Source organism: Gavialis gangeticus, unplaced genomic scaffold (genome assembly GCF_001723915.1).
Source record: "Gavialis gangeticus isolate Ggan-Ray unplaced genomic scaffold, GavGan_comp1, whole genome shotgun sequence".
Taxonomy (NCBI): domain Eukaryota; kingdom Metazoa; phylum Chordata; order Crocodylia; family Gavialidae; genus Gavialis; species Gavialis gangeticus.
In genome coordinates, this window is record NW_017729028.1 from 14,776,471 (window position 1) to 14,793,175 (window position 16,705).

Here is a 16,705-nt window from a genome sequence, read left to right on the forward strand (position 1 = left end):
TTGTGGCCTTGGGTTCACCACAATCCGCTGGCTGGAAATTGGCTCCGTGGTTGGACCCAGACAGTAGTAACTGATGGAAGTCAATCATAATGGTGACCTGTGACCAGTGGGGTCCCCCAAGGCTCTGTCCTTGGACCCATATTGTTCAACATCTTCATTAATGATGTGGACACTGGAGTCAGAAGTGGACTGGCCAAGTTTGCCAATGACACCAAACTTTGGGGCAAAGCATCCACGCCAGAAGACAGGCGGGTGATCCAGGCTGACCTGGACAGGTTCAGCAAATGGGTGGACAAGAACCTGATGGTGATTAATACCAAAAAATGCTAGGTATTCCACCTTGGGAAGAAAAACCTGCAGCACCCTTATAGGCTCGGCAGTGCTACGCTGGCTAGCACTATGGAAGAAAAAGACTTGGGGTTCATCATTGACCACAAGATGAACATGAGCTGGCAATGCGATGCTGCAGCTAGTAAAGTGACCAAAACTCTGGCTTGCATCCATAGATACTTCTCAAGCAAATCCCGGGACGTCATTCTCCTCTTATACTCGGCCTTGGTGAGGCTGCAGCTGGAGTACTGCATCCAGTTTTGGGCTCCACAATTCAAAAAGGATGTGGAGAAGCTTGAGAGAGTCCAGAGAAGAGCCATGCGCATGATCAGAGGTCAGGAAAACAGACTTTATGACAACAGGCTGAGAGCCATGGGGCTCTTTAGCCTGGAAAAGTACAGGCTCAGGGCTGATCTGATGGCCATCTATAAGTTTCTCAGGGGTGACCACCAGGATCTGGGGGAACGTTTGTTCACCAGAGTGTCCCAGGGGATGACAAAGTTGAATGGTTATAAACTGCTGCAAGACCGTTTTAGGCTAGACATAAGGAAGAATTTCTTTACTGTCTGAGCCCCCAAGGTCTGGAACAACCTGCCACCGGAGGTGGTTCAAGCACCTACATTAAACATTTTCAAGAGTAAATTGGATGCTTATCTTGCTGGGATCCTATGACCCCAGCTGACCTCCTGCCCTTCGGGCGGGGGGCTGGACTCGATGATCTTCCGAGGTCCCTTCTAGCCCTAATGTCTATGAAATCTATGAAATCTATGCACTCACTCCTCCACCCCTCCATGTGGTCTGGTGATAGCTTAGCCCCACCTCCACAGGAGTGGGGGAAACAGTTCCTCCAGCCTAAGGTTGACCTGGCACGTGGCATCAGCCCACAAAGGGGGATCCCTGCACCAACTAGGGGTGTCCCCAATCCTAGGCAAGGTCCCCTGAGCCCTGCTACCAGTGCACGGTCAGGTACCCACTTAGCCCCACACCCACAAGGGCGGGAGGAGATGCACAATCCCTCCAGCCAAGTGCTGAGCTGGTGCTGGACCACATGCAGAGGCAGAAATCCCCCCTCTGCACCTGCAGCAAGACAGGGGAACCTGCAAGTGCAGGGATTCCCCAACATGGAGTGAGGGGGAACAACAGCAGGGGGATGGGGGTGCTGGAAAGCCAATCAGGGACGGACCCTGCTCAGTTGCATTTGCGTGCCCTTGGCAGTGGTCAGCAGGCTGGGAGTGGGAGGTATGCTCTAACAGCCCACAACTTCCGGCCTGGGCCACTGCAGATATTTGGCTACCTTTTCAGATTCAGAATTGAACATCAGTTTACTTCATTATCAGTTCAATCTATGCATCTTAGAGAACACTGCGAACACTGAATCAGCCTTGGGCTTCCTGAGTGTCTGTACTTAGCCATAGAGTCACGGTTACTGAGTTGATGGAAGAGAATAAAATTGATCTTACTTTTTACAAATTCTCAAGACAACAAATCAGAATTATGAAGGCCTCTGTCAAATACAGTTCCCTTTGTGTTTTTCCTTCTACAGGCAAGGCTGCCAACTATTATCTATATGTGATTTGTCATGTGTATTTAAAGACTGCTGGTTGTACAACTAAGAACTGTAACTCCTTTGCTTCTCAAAAGTGCACTAGAAGAGTTAAAGGAAACAAGAAGAGTGCTGTCAAGGGACACATTGCACTAACAACAAAAAACAGCTGAAGGTCAAGAATCTTCTTGTATGGCACACATTTATAGACTGGCTGAAGTGGTAAGAGCCACCAGGACAGCAAATGCTGTACGTAAGTAAAATTTGAAGCCCAGAATGATAGTTGAAGGTAGCTTGCTTTAAAAAACAAGCAAAATGGAAAGACTATTTATATAGGATCAGTAATGATTTTATATAAATTAAATTTTTGTAGGAGTTTGGGGAAGAGAGTTGTGTAGTGTTTTCACAAGGATTTCAGGGCATGTCAGATGACAGTCAGATCACAGGTAAAAAGTGCTTTGGAAAAATTCAAATCTGCTTTAAATGATCCTCTTGGGTTTCAAAGAATTTCTAAGACAGAGGTGAGGCACAAAAAGGTTTCTTATTAAAGGGTTAAGAACATTACTTTCCCCTTTTCAATCTTGCAAATTAAAATCTATACCTCAGAGAAATGCTTTGGTCCTAAGCACTTTAGTACTGAGTCACTGATCAAATAACACAGTTTGAAAATGGATAATCATTGAATATAAATAACTAGCAAAATCTTATTTGTAGGCTAACAGTCAGAACAGAGGGATGGCAGGCATTGTAATGCTTCAAGCAAAGGAGGAAGAAATCTTCAGATTATTGTAGTCAAGAGTCTAATCTTTCAAATCAGCATGCAGTCCACAGAAGATGCACTATTCATGTGGGATAGATCCTGCAAAATACTACAGCATCATGGTTCAAGACAAAACAAGAGCTGGAAGGAAAAAGAATCATTTTGGAGATCACACTGTAAACAGAACCATAGAATTACAGAAAATGAGGGTTGAAAGGGACCTCAGGAGCTCATCCAGTCCAACCCCCTGCTCAAAGCAGGACCAGCCCAACTAGATTATCCCAGTCAGAGCTTTGTCAAGCTAGGCCTTAAACCTCCAAGGATGGAGATTCCACCACCTCTCTAGGTAACTTATTCCAATGCTTTACCACGCTCCTAGTGAAGAAGTGTTTCCTAATATCGAACCTAAATTCTCAGGGATAACCCTGTTCTTATTATCTTAGGTTTGGAAGGGACCTAAAGGAGTATGAACAACTATGTGGTCCAACCTCCTGCAAAGGTCCAGGGTACACTGTTCCTAAACCATGTCCGAGATGCCAATCCAGCCTCTTCTTGAAAATCCCAGGGAAGGATATTCTACAAGGGGCCTAGGGAGCTTGTTCTATTGTCTTGCTGGTCTTACAGTTAGGAAGTTATACTTGAGAGTTGACCCACACCTGCTTTGCTGTAGTATAAACTCACTGTCATTTGTCCTGTTCTTCTGTGGCAAGGAAGAACAATGTTTCTCCATCTTCTTTATGGCAACTTTTCAAATATATGAAAACTTATCATTTCCTGTCTCACTCTCCTTTGCTCCAATCAAGTACATCTACTTTCTTCAGCCTTTTCTAATATGGCTGGCTGGCTAAGCCTTTTACCATCTTCATCACTTTCCTCTGGACTGTCTCTAGTTTCTCAACATCAGGGGTGTCAAACATCCAGCCCATGAAGCTATAAGATCTGACCCAAGGGTCTCGGATTGACCTTGCATGTCCCATGTAGTACACAGAGCTGGTCTGGCACATGGGCTGGACTCCGTGCTATGGACAACGCTTGCAGCACAGAGGGTCAATTCAGAGTGTCAAACCCACAGAGGGTCAAACCCTGCTCACTGGCTTTGGGGCTGGTCAGGGTCAGGCCCCAGGCCATCTGTACATGCTGAAGCCAGGTGCTGTGGGCAGCCAGGTTGATCATGTTGATCGCATGGTGAGGAGTAGCCAGGCTTATCATGTTGGCCATGTGGTGGTGAAGGGTCAAGTTACTTGAGGTGTGCACATGCCCAGAGGGGAGCTGGTTTGCCTATGCTGTGCATGTGGCCAAGAGAGAGGCTGTGCTGCCTGCATAGCTGAGGGGAACCAGGCTCCTTATGCTGCTTGCATTGCCCATGCAACTGAAGGGAAACAGGATGCCTGCAGGGCTGGGAGTGGAACTTCAGAAGTGGAGCACTTGTGGGGTGTGCAACCTGTGTGGGGGGTCTGTGGCTCCCTCCTGCCCAGAAGTTGGACAGCCCTGGCTTAACCAACACTGGGTACATCTACATGTGCAAGCAGCACAGAGCAATAAACTCTGGTGCAGTTTGTGCCAGTCAACGGCTCCCAGGAGCAGTGTATACCCATGTGTCCAGGACTACAGCAGTTTGAGCTGGGGCAGAACAGTCCCAGGCTGGCAACAGGCTCAGGGGGTCAGTCCCCATGCTCTGGATCACAGCATCATGGCTGGCTGGGGTACAAGGGTGCTACAGTGCAGGGCTAGCTGGCAGGCAGCCCCTGCAGTATAGCACCCTTGTGCCCCAGCCAGCCCTGGTCACTGTCTACATGTGTGCTGAGGCAGCATAAATTACTCCGCTGTAGGATACTACTCATCTCAGAATACTGTCCTACAGCGGAGTTAATTTATTGCACCCTACCATGGGCATATGTGTAGACAGTGACACTTTACTGCAGAGCTAATTAGTCAATTCCAAAGTAAAGCACATGCGTAGATGCACCCACCGAGTAGTATTATCAGAGATAGAGTTGGAAATAACTGGCTTGACAATGGCAAAAACGTTATCCAGAGTTTATGGTGAATCCCAAACATGGCACAAGTTAGCACTGTGATCATACAGTCCAACCTTCTACGTAAGAAGGTCGGACTGTAACAGAGTATTAAACTTCCTTGAGTTAATTCCTGCTTGAACTTTTTTAAAAAGTAACCACTGTTGAAATAAATGTTTCAGGAACTTTTCCACAACTTATTCAAGCAGTGCATTATTTTTACTGTTAAGATCAAGAGTGCAGCCAAGCTGGAAGACAGGTTAAGGATTCAGGCTGATATGGACAGGCTTGTAAAGCGGGCGGATCTAAACCTGATGAAGATTAACACCAAGAAATGTAAAGTGCTCCACCTGAGGAGAAATAATCCACAACATACTTACAGGTTCGGTGGTGCTACACTAGCCAGCACCACAACTGAAAGAGACCTGGGGTCATGATCAACCACAAAATGAACATGAGCCACTAATGTGATGCTATAGTCAACAAAGCAAACAACAGTTCAGCATGCATCAACCAATGCATCTCAAGCAAGACTAAGGATGTCATCATCCCACTCTGCTCAGCACTGGTGAGGTCACAGCTGGAGTACTGGGTCTAGTTCTGGGCACTGCACTTCAAGAGGGATGTAGAAAAGCTGGAAAGAGTCCAAAGAGAGCCACACAAATGATTAGAGGTCTGGAGAACAGACCATACAAAGAAAGGCTGAAGGACATGGGACTGTTCAGCCGGGAAAAGAGAAGATTCAGGTGGGACTTGGTGGCACCCTTTAAGCATATAAAGGGCAAACATCGGGGGCTAGGATAACATCTGTTCACCAAGGCACTCCTGTGGGAAGACTAGTAATAATGGTCATAAACTAATAGAAGATTGCTTCAGATTAGACATAAGGAAAAACTTTATGGTTCGTGTGTCCAGAGGATCGAACAGAGTCTCCCTAGTCACCTTCCCTGGACATCTTCAAAAGACGACTGGATGCACACCTCGCTGGGGTCATCTGACCTCAACAGTCTTTCCTGCCTTAAAGCGGAGAAGCTGGACCTGATGATCTCATGAGGTCCCTTCCACACCTAGCTTCTATGAATCTATGAATAATTTGCATCATATTTTCAATCTGAATTTGTCAAGAATCAGTTTCTAGCCATTTGTTTTGTTATAGCTTGGTGTGTCAGTATGAACTGTTCTTCAAATTTCTGTTTCCCACACTGAGCCTTAAAGACTAAGTCACTCCCTAACTTTATTTTTATGTAACTTCTTTAAAACTATCCACAATTAAAAGAAGATGTTGAGAAAGTGGTATCATGGGTCCTGGAAATAGTATTCCAGTAGTATTAACAACTGGGCTAAATATAGATGAAACATAATTAGATGCATTTAGCAAATCTTTTTTCCTGACAAAGTGATTTTTTTGACACCAAAAAATGTATACAATAATGTGGAGTTCAGTGAGAATTTTGTGGAATAACTAAATAAAATTGAATGCTATTTAATTTCAAGACTTACATTTCATTCGGAGTGTAGCATATTGTTTGAAGTTTCCCTGGTGTCTGTATCATGTTCCCTTATGTGCTGACTAAATATGTGCACTTTCACCAAATCCACCAACATTTTGAAACAAAACATTTCAAACTTTCAGCGGAAGTTGTTTTTTTTTTTTTTTACATGGTGAAGACCTTCCCCCCACCCCCCACACTTTATTGGGATGAAGAGTTTGAATGTTGTAAAATTCTCTGTGAAACAGAAATTTTATTCATTTTTGGTCTGTTCTTATATAATCTTCTGCCAAATATTTCCAAGTTGACACACCTGAAGATTACATTTGCATCTCCAAGATCTTAGGACTGCCTTCTGTATTGTTATCAAGGTCAATTTGGGTAGTCATAACATGATTTTGCTGTGATGTGCCAAGACTCTTTCTAATTTGCTCTAGGAACAATAACGTAATTATGACCAATTCACCATGGAAAGTTGGGATTTTCCGGGGGAAAGGGGCAGCTTGGCATGAACAAATAATTATGTAAATAGGCAAAAACTGAACAGAAAGGGCACTGTTAAGACTGAGCTGAACTAAATGCTTCCTTATTTTTAGCTGAAGAAGAAACATCCATCACTAGTATGGAATGGCAAAGAGTACTTTCACATGCTAAGAAAGCCACCGTAGCAGCAGAACACTTTCCAGCGGTAATTAATAAGTAAGGAGGTTCAATATTAGTGGGATTTGATTTTAATACATTTTTTTTTATCTGATGTAAAGGTTTGTTACAAGACAATTTTAACAGGTTTTCATATGACAGAGGGAATACTATATACATACAAATAAATGCATGCCTGTGTAACGCAAGTATTAACCAATTATTGTTTAAATGAATGCTGAGCTGCAAAAGTGCTGGCCTTTATCACACAAAGGAGATAGTTACTGCCACCGGAAGCTTACGATATAAAAAAGGAGAAAAGTCCCAAACAAATGGTAATCTGCCGTGCCTGTCCTGAGCTCCCCACTTAGGTTTTTCTTTGCTACCTGAAGCTAACCATGGTCTTGTGGCCTGACAGTTTGACCCCTGCCACCAGTGACCAAGGCCACAGATGCTTCTTGCCTGCCACATCTTTGATACAGTTTTAATTTTGGGGAATGCTGTTAATCCCAGCTCAGTGGTATCTTGCTACGTCTATTTGATAGCGCAAGGACACTGGGGCTCCGCCTCCCCTACACTCTGCCTAGTGCCACCCCATTGTTGGCTGAAGTTGTTACTCTAATGTTGCATTGACACAGTTTTTTGGTTTTTTTGTTTTTGCACCAGTTATTGCTTTCATCTTGTCCTGTAGGTCTGCCCTGTTTTTGTTCCACTCTCCGTGTCTGACCTCCACATCACCTTTCCAAGTAACTGAATTGACCCTGAGTCAGTTTGTGGGGGCAGCTCCTCATCCAGAGGCTGCCACCAGTCATCCCTCCTAGGATCTCTGTTTTGACTGCAGCCTTCCCTTAGTTATTGGGGACTTCCTTCCAGCCCCCATGTTGGACTGGAGTGTGGGACCTTTGGCTCTGCCCTGCTGCCGCTGCTGGCAAAATCGGCATTGGCACGTGCTTATAAAGCGCCTCCATGCCAGCGCCGGCTTTTTTTCTTCTTCTGGTGCCCTGGCCCCTGCTGGCTGCAGTTCAGGACACTGCAGTGCTGTTGGTAGGTCCTGCAACGTGGCGAACTTGCTGCCACTGCCAAGCTCCTGCAGCTCGGCATGCTGTGGTGCTGTGGCAGGGCCTGCAGTGCTGTGGTCCCACCATTGCCGCCCCCTTCCCATGGCTCAGGGTGCCTCAGGGCCCCCGGCAGGATCCAGTGTGGTGATCCTACCATCGCCACCATGCTCCTGCGGCTCAGCACAGTGCAGCACTGCAAGTGCGACCTGTGGCATGGGGCTCCTGCCATTGCCAGCAGGGTCCTGGGGCTCGGCAACTCCTCTGACCCTGCCACACAAATTAAAATATGCTACGCATGGATGAGGCAGGGGAAAAGGGGCAAATATTTATTTTCACAGGACATAATTCAGAAGTGTTACTTAAAAAAAAATAAGTTAAAGACAACTGTGAAAGTACCAAAACAACAAACTAACCTCATTGCTACATTAAAAATCCCCATCAGAGCAACGATATCTATATCTGCTGACAAAGCTGACTAAGCACCTCATAATGAGAAACATTTAAAAAATACCAGAAACAAATAGATATTTAGCTTCTGCACTTCATGTGAGTATCCATGCATTTAATGCACCACCACTGGTTCATATTTTTACTTTGGGTTTTAAAAGGGACCTTCTACCAGGACAAGTTCTGAAGTACTGTGTCCCAGAAAACAACGTAATGCAGGATACTTACCGGCAGCCCGGAGCACGGCACGCAAGGGGTGGAACGAAGAGCCTGCGTGGCTCATCAGCTGCCTTTTTGTCCAATTACGGCTGGCTGGTCGCGTCAGCGTCAGATGCCGGTGAGCAAGGATAAAAATGGTGGCGGACGCCATGGAGGGGGAGGATAGCAAGGAAGGAGAATTGCTGCTGACGCCAGCAACAGGAGAGACTCTCCCCATCGGATCCATCAACCTGGGCCAGCAGGGGCTGAACAAGGTGGAGCACCCCAATGGGAACCCTCACAGGGCAGTGAAGGAATGGCAGGAACACTGTCTGGAGGCATCAGCGGAGCGACTCCGGGGAATGGAGCCGGCCCCAGGTGGTAGTGTGGGGACGACGGGGTGTGGAGGAAGTCCTGCCAGGGGGAAGAAGACCATGGAAGAGCCCTGAAGGGGTTGCAGCCGGGGCGGGTATCACCGCCGGACCCAGTTGGGTTGTCAGGCAAGCAAGAGGGTGAATGCTGAGGGCGTCGGACGGAAAGGAAATAACCCATCCCTGATAGAGTCCAGGAAAGGAGAGAGGGGGAAGCAGGGAGTGACTTGTGCCCCAGTGCTATTTTTGTTGTTGCTTTTTATGTTGTCGCCATGGACTAGGGGCATAGGGGGAAGGGCAGCTCCCTGGGGAGTGAGGCTGAGGAGAAGCCTCAGAAGGTTTTTCTTTCCTTTGGGTATTCCCTCAAGAGAGAGAGAGGTGGAGACTAGGCGGGCCAAGGGGCAGGAGCCCGAGACCCCAATTGGAAGGTGCTACCCCACAGAGGGGATGAGGCCTTCAGACGGACATCGCACTGAAGGAGGCGTGAGGCTGGGGTGTAGGGGTGGCAGAGCCCCGTGAGTAACTGCCGGGTGAATCACGGGCCATCAAGCGCACTCAACAAACAACCCCACACACTGAGGAACACCAAGTCGTGGCAGGCGAGCACGGGGTTGAAGACTCGGGAGGAAGACATCTGCTCAGGCGATGACACGAGTCTGTAAGCCGCTTAACATCAACCACCAGAGCAAAGGTTGACCGGGAGTGGCTGTTCAAAGCTTGGCGGCTACATACTGCATACAATTCTGGGCTCTACACTTTTGAAAAGATGAGGAGAAGCTAGAGAGAGTCCAGAGGAGAGCCATGCACATGATTGGAGGTCAAGAGAGCACGCCTTATGAGGAGAGGCTGAGAGACATGGTACTCTTCAGCCTGGAGAAGGAAAGGCTCAGGAGTGACTCAGTGGCAGCCTATAAGTATATAAGGGGTGTGGATCAGGATTTTGGGGAACATATGTTTACCAGGGCATCACAAGGGAAGACAAGGTCTAATAGTCACAACTGCTGGAAGACCATTTTAGATTGGACAGTAGGGAACATTTCTTTACCATCTGAATCTCCAGAGGTTGGAATAGATTCACCCCCAGAAGTGGTAGAAGCACCTACTCTGGATAGCTTAAGAAACACTTGGATGCTTATCTTGCTGGGGTGATCCGACCCAAGCTGACTTCTTACCCCTTGGGTAGGGGGCTACACCCGATGATCTCGCGAGGTCCCTTCTAGCTCTAATGTCTATGAAATCTATAAATTGGGATTAAACTTTATATTGACCCCATTTTACCACATACACACAACTTGGTGGTGAATAAGGACCTATACTTCTAAGTGGTGTGATGAAAAAATTCAGGTATAAGATACTGCCACAAACATAAGAATGCAAGCCAGAAAGCTTGAATGGGTGTCAGACAATGTGGCCAGCAGAGAGGTTTGTTTAGTTTAGCTGAATCCAAGCACAGTAAAAGGGCATGTTGACAGTGTACTTTGGTCGAGAGTCCCTCAAAGTGTGCCCTATGTTTCCACTCCCCCAGACAATCTCCAAATATGAGAAAGAAAAGCCAGCGAGGCTACTTTGGACTGTCCTTCTGAACCTTTCTTGAAACACAAAGCTCTGATGTGGTTGTGAACAGCCATCAGACATGACTCTAGAAAGGGCCTCACCAACATACTTTTGGGTTTGGAGAGTGCTTGTAGATTGAGTGGAAATACCTGATGCCAATGCAGGCTGCTGCAGCACCAAGGAGTCCAAAGAAAGCAGATGCTTTTCAGAAGGGTGGAATGCTGGGTGATGTTCTGTTGAAGGAGGACTGGAAATGAGCCCAATCCCAGGAATTCCTAAGTATACTAAAGATCTCTACCCCTGAATCTCAAGAGGGAAGCCCATCTTACTGAGCTTTTAGCAAAGCATATGATTAGAGAAGTCCAAACGTGTAGGCTATTTGTTGTTTTAACCCATTCCCTCAAACGCTTAGTGACATTTACTAAATACATCTATTTGTTTTAGAAAGACTGTGACTGTACAGCACTGGTCACCTTAAACCTGGTGCTGCAAAATTTCATCCACAGCAAGTAAGAAAATGAGGTGTAACACCTGCTGGGGTGCTCTCAGCAGATACATTTCCTGAGGCAGCTAAAAATGAAGCACAAACTAATTACATTTTGGGTGCTTGCAGATGTCACCCTTTCCCCAAACAGCACTTTACTTTAAACTTGGTGCGTTCCCATGCTGAGCCCTGCACATGCCCAGAATAGGCAGCACCTTACTTCAACCCTGCTCACCCAATGTCTGTAAATGTTGGGTGTTTTAGTGGGGCTTTTTTGGCACTTTTATCTAATAGCTGATTGAATCAAGCTTTAGCTAAAAGTGCCAAAAAAGCCCCATCGAAGTGCTTGATCTTTACACATCCTACAGAGCTGGGATCAAGTAATGCGCTTCTTCTTCTGGTAAAGTGCATTTTTTTAAACATCTGAAAGCAGCCTTTGTACCTACGGTCATAGAGACCTGATAAGAATCTAGAGGTTACGCAGCCCTATCCCTAGCACTAAGCACTACAGAACTCCCAAAAGGTTTATAGAGGGGAAGTGAAAACATGAGAGAAGGTATTTTATTGGTGGAAAGGAAAGAAAAACAGTAGGTAAGTATCAGCAGATGGTAAGGGGGAAAGAGAAAGCAGTAGGGTTTAAATTGGTCTAAAGTACCCAACTAACTTTGAGTTTTAAAAGGTCACAATTTGTTATAACCCTAGACTGGTGAGAGGGTAGGAAAAGATCCACTTAATTTGCATGTGTAACTACTAATACAGTTCATACTGCAAACTGATCATCAAGTATAATCTTGTGATTTTTAAAGGAACAACAGTATTATGCTATCCCTTAAAGTAAATAAAAATGATACCTTTGTTTCAGGCCAACAGGCTTTGAGAACAGCTTGAGTTCTGAAGAACACAAGCAGCTTGCTATCTTCATCACGGAGATGAAAAGCTTGTTCCATGATCTGCAGCACCTTTATCCGAGGCTTTACTGGCAAGGTGTCGTCACCACAGAAAGGCCTCAACCACTCCAAAAGGTCATCTGAAGAAACTAGTTTCTCCCTGTAACCCAAGTCAAATGGTTTCAGATTAACTTGATTTTTAACAATTTTAATCCAGATTCTATACATGACTGTTTCTGATGAAGTGTAACAAATGTCATGTTAGTTGTGAGCAACTTCAATGGGAAATTTGTAAATTCTTATTTTAAAATAAAACTGTGATACTGAACCTGTCCCTCACTCAGAATTTCTAGGTTAAGTATTAGAAACAGTTTTCTATACTTCTGGTTATATTTCTCAGTCACATAACTGTCTATGCTACGATATAGATAACTTGTAGAATGTTAACCTGCATTTTGTTTCATGAACATAAGTCTGAATTCCTTTCTTTAGGAAATGTATTCTCAAATTAAATTAATTACATGCCAACTCCATTAGCAATCCTCTGTAATTTTATACCCTCTACCATAAGAATAACAATATACTTATTACAGTAAAGGGTGAATGATGAAAACAGATGATCTTGGATTAGTACAGTAAATTACTGCATTCAAAATTGAGTCTGGTTGGGAGGAAAATTCAAATGCATCATTCATGCAACCATAAAATGAAATTTGTATCATCTATATGATTATTTAAGCAGATACATGCCTCTGCTAAGCTCCATTTCCAGTTCTTTTCAATGTTTTCTACGCTAATCAATTTTAGGAGTCAGAAGAATCATGAATAACCAACTACATATAAAATTACTGGTTTTTTTAACCACAACTTGATTTAATCTCAGAGAATATTGTGGGGTTTTTTCCTGGCATTTATAAAGCAAACCACATGTCTAGTAAGAAATGAAACTTCTCAAGCATTTACCAATCTCATGAAATAATTGCTTTTCATGATTTCAGGCCAAATAAGGTCATCCCAATAGTTGTGCTATAAAATGTAGAAGTTAGAGATAAAAGGAGTCATTTAACAGAGTGTTTGAAACATTTATGGTCAAAGTCCATGAACTAATTTCAATAATTTTGATAATTTGGGAATTTTCGCCTATTAAAATAACTGCATTCAAATTAATGTAAACCATACAACCAACATTAAGAATTTTTTATTTTCTACAGTGCCAAGTTTACTCCCAACTCTGTTTATGGTTTAGCTATCAGCTAAGCTAGAAATATAGATAATTTATGTTTATGAAGTCACATAGTAAACAAGAACATATGCGCTAAAATACTTATATAATAAAGAGGACTTAATATTCAAGATATCTGAAGGTTGTGACAAATTTTGGATGAAACAGATTTTTTTTAAACTTATATTTATAAATCTAAAGACTTAACTGAATAGCTTTCTACTACTATTTTATAACAAAATATGCCAAATAAGAAAAAAATATGTACTGCCACTATTTGAAAATATACAATGTTTAAAGCCCGTATCTTTTTTTTTTTCCAAATGAAATTTTAAGTAGAGGTGGTTGGGAACTTCTCAATTAAAAACGTTCTATGAGAAGCACTGATTCATCAAAAGACTGAAAAATTGTCAGAAAAGTTTTCCAGGCCTGGTCTGATTAAAATCATAGAGTGAAATGAGAAGAGAGAAGCAACCTTCATTAAGATGCATCATCAGTTAAAGCACCTGCATCCTGGGTATAAGTTCCCGCTGTTTATCGCATTCAATTTGAGTGTCTTAACCACTGTGCTATTATTAGATATTCTTGGGTAAGTCTCTCTCTTTGCCTCTGACTGCAAATATATGTTTTAAAAGAATCATCATCAGATTACACTGAACAAATTTTGAAAACAAGTTTCCAAACACTTGGAAAACACAAGTTTACCTACAACATCAATGTCATTACCATGGCTTCCAGCAGAAGTTTTATTACTAATTACTTCTGACCTACTAATCGAAGTCATCTGGCACTCATCACTTCAGTAAATCTCACTCCAAAAAGATGTAGAAAAAGGTGCATCTTAAAGCCTATTCTCTAACAATTTTAGCAGCAGTGAACCGAGTAGGAAGCTTCTTAAAAGGAAGGAACCTTCCAGTCAGCACTAAGAAACAACCCATAGGCTAGTAGCCCAAATGGTTTGGAGGGTCACAGCTTCATCATGCAAGGAAAGACACAGCTAGTAGGCCACTCCCCAAAACGTTTAGCACTTTAGAGGTTAAAACAGGAGACAGCTATGCAATTTACTAAGCCAACAGTTTCTATAACTGTGACTATATGCCACCAAAATAAACTTCACAACTGAATGGTAAGATAAGATAAAAGATGGACTTCATTATATATTAAAAGCACTTAAGACTCCTGTAAAATGGGAAAAATAATATCTAGAAATAATTCTAATTCTTTGATATGTACGTTCTGACTTTCTTTGGTTCCATCGTTATTAAAAATGATTTCATTAAAACTTCTACTCTGACATACTCCATTTTGGCTGGCTTCAGTTATTCTTTTATTCACATCCAAAGTCCATTGTAAATGTTTTTTATTAATTTGAACATAGCTTATATTAATGCTTGTGCTTTTTACTACATTCCTCTGATACATTTCTATGCTAAGTTATCAGAGATGGAATATTTTTCATTTTGTAATCTATTACTTTTGAAACATTTATTCCCTTGTGTGTATTTACAGAATTCTTAGGATAACAAACTTATGGATCTCAAACAGCTGCAGTGTCTATTCTAGCAGTGAAAGTGAGGATGCTGAGAATGTGTGGGAGAAACACAGCAAGCACAACCTCAAGTACTGAACCAAAATCTAAAGTAATCACATTGTATATTTACCCATTTACACTTTCAGTTAGTTTTCAGTTCACATGACAATGGCCATATCAAAGGTAACTTGATTTTAATTTTTCAAATCAGACTTCTGGTGTCTCTTAAATGTTACTAAATCAAGCACACATTATACATATGCCATTGCATTCCCTTTGGTCTAACATGGGGGTGTCCAACCTTTTTGAATGTGGGGCCGGATCATGAACTTTTTTATCACCCAGTGGGCCGGCAGGAGCAGGCACTTGTGTGGCCTGTCCAGTCCGGCCGCAGCCTGGGGACGCAGGGGTCAAGGGGTGCCACCTGACCCCGCTGTGTCCTCCCTGCGACCTGGGCGGCCTCGAGGATGTTCCCACACCTGTGCACCTGGGCTCAGCAGCCAGAGGGACATGTGGGAACTCTACAGGGGTGCAGGATGTGCAGGGACACCCCCCTGCTCCCTCTCCACCGGGGCAGCCTGAGCCCAAGCAGCAGGGGTTCCTCCCTCCCTGGGGCCTGCGACTCACCACCCCCAATGTGATGTCTGCGGGTGTGGGGGGATGTGGGGAGGCGGGAGCAGCGCCGGCCTCCCACCCCAACAGCCACAGCAGCAGCGGCAGCAGCATCTACTGTGGGCCTGGCCGCAGCATCCCTCTGCACCGGCATCTGTGCCCCCTGCGCCTGCTGCACTGGCGGGGCCTAGTGCAGGGCGAGCCCAGCATGCAAATGAGGAAGGGAGGGCAAGGCTAGGAATGGAAACCCTGCAATGTGGAAGAAGGTAGGACCTGGCATGCAAATCAGGAAGGGAGGGGTGTGGCGAGGAAGGGACACGGTGAAATGAGGGGACAGGGGAGGAGCTGCACCGCGTCGTCAACGTCAAGCTGATGCAGTGTGTGTGGGAAACTTGTCCCTTTCTCAGCCCTTCAGCAGCCATTAGGAAGCTGCTGAGGGGCAGGGGGAGGGACAAGGGGTTCCTGCTGCAGCACCGCGGGCCACAGAAAATGGCTTGGCGGGCCGCATGGCAGCCCACAGGCTGTATGTTGGACAAGCCAGGTCTAACAGAATTGTAAACAAAGAAGATACATATTGTTTTTCTAATGTCTGAAAAGAAACACTAATATCATTTGCATCATTTCTAAAAGGTAAATCTTACCTACTAGACGATTAGCCAGCTTTCAAACCTTCTCCTCTCTAACAATATTTTCTATTTTACAGGATTCCTATGGATAAGTGCATGGGTCAAAAAACACAGAGATAGGCCGCATCCCCAGATGCAGGCATTTGCAATTTGTGGTGCTGCAAATTGCATGTTTGGAATGTTAAAACATGTCCCACGCTACAAATTTACAGTGCAGGGCCAAAATTTGCTAACAGGATTTCCAGGTAGCAAAAAAAAAAAGTGCTGGGAAAAAAGAGGCATGATGCATGTGAAAATAGCATGGACCGGAACAAATGGAGGCTTCATCCTCCAATGAGATGCTCTGGCTGCTGGCCGGAACATCTCTACTGCTCCATTTGTGCCTTGGCTGCTTCAGCATTCTGGGAGCTGGGAAGAGCTGGCCAAGGGCAATTTGTCCAAAGCTTGACAATGTGTCCTGCAACAAAGCACATATGCATGGGTATGCATTAAGGCACAAAATAGCTGCACAAATTTGTGCTGCTGCAAGCACATGACCCTGCTCATCTGGACACATCCACAAATGTCTATGCGTAAGCCTTTGGTTTGGCTTTGTTACCAAAGCTGAAACACAGGCTTTGGTATTTTAGTTGCATCTCAACTATAAGATTTTTTTTAAAGGCGACAGAGCACTGAAATGCTTTCCTGAAGCAATTAACACTTGGAATAACATTTGTTTTTTGCTGTAAAGGTATGAGGGTATCCCCTCTAAAACATAGTGTAGTGGGACAGAATTGTAGATTTCTTTTCAAATACCAGGTCAAGCAAAATTCTTCATGGCACAGTGATTACAAAATAAGGACCATATACTGGGACTCACACTATTTTTACTCCCTTTATAAATGCAGCATGCCCCCAATAGACTGAGTTTTTACTTAACGGTAGGACAAATGTTTTCT

The 16,705-nt window shown here is 44.2% G+C and overlaps 1 protein-coding gene across 1 annotated transcript in view; it reads right to left on the minus strand.

The window, feature by feature from the left end:
* NBAS (neuroblastoma amplified sequence) overlaps positions 1 to 16,705 on the minus strand; it is a 457,208-nt gene that overhangs the window by 72,979 nt on the left and 367,524 nt on the right. Inside the window, exon 48 of the mRNA XM_019520763.1 lies at positions 11,741 to 11,936. Coding sequence (XP_019376308.1) covers positions 11,741 to 11,936 — 196 coding nt within the window. The remainder of the gene's footprint in view (positions 1 to 11,740; positions 11,937 to 16,705) is intronic.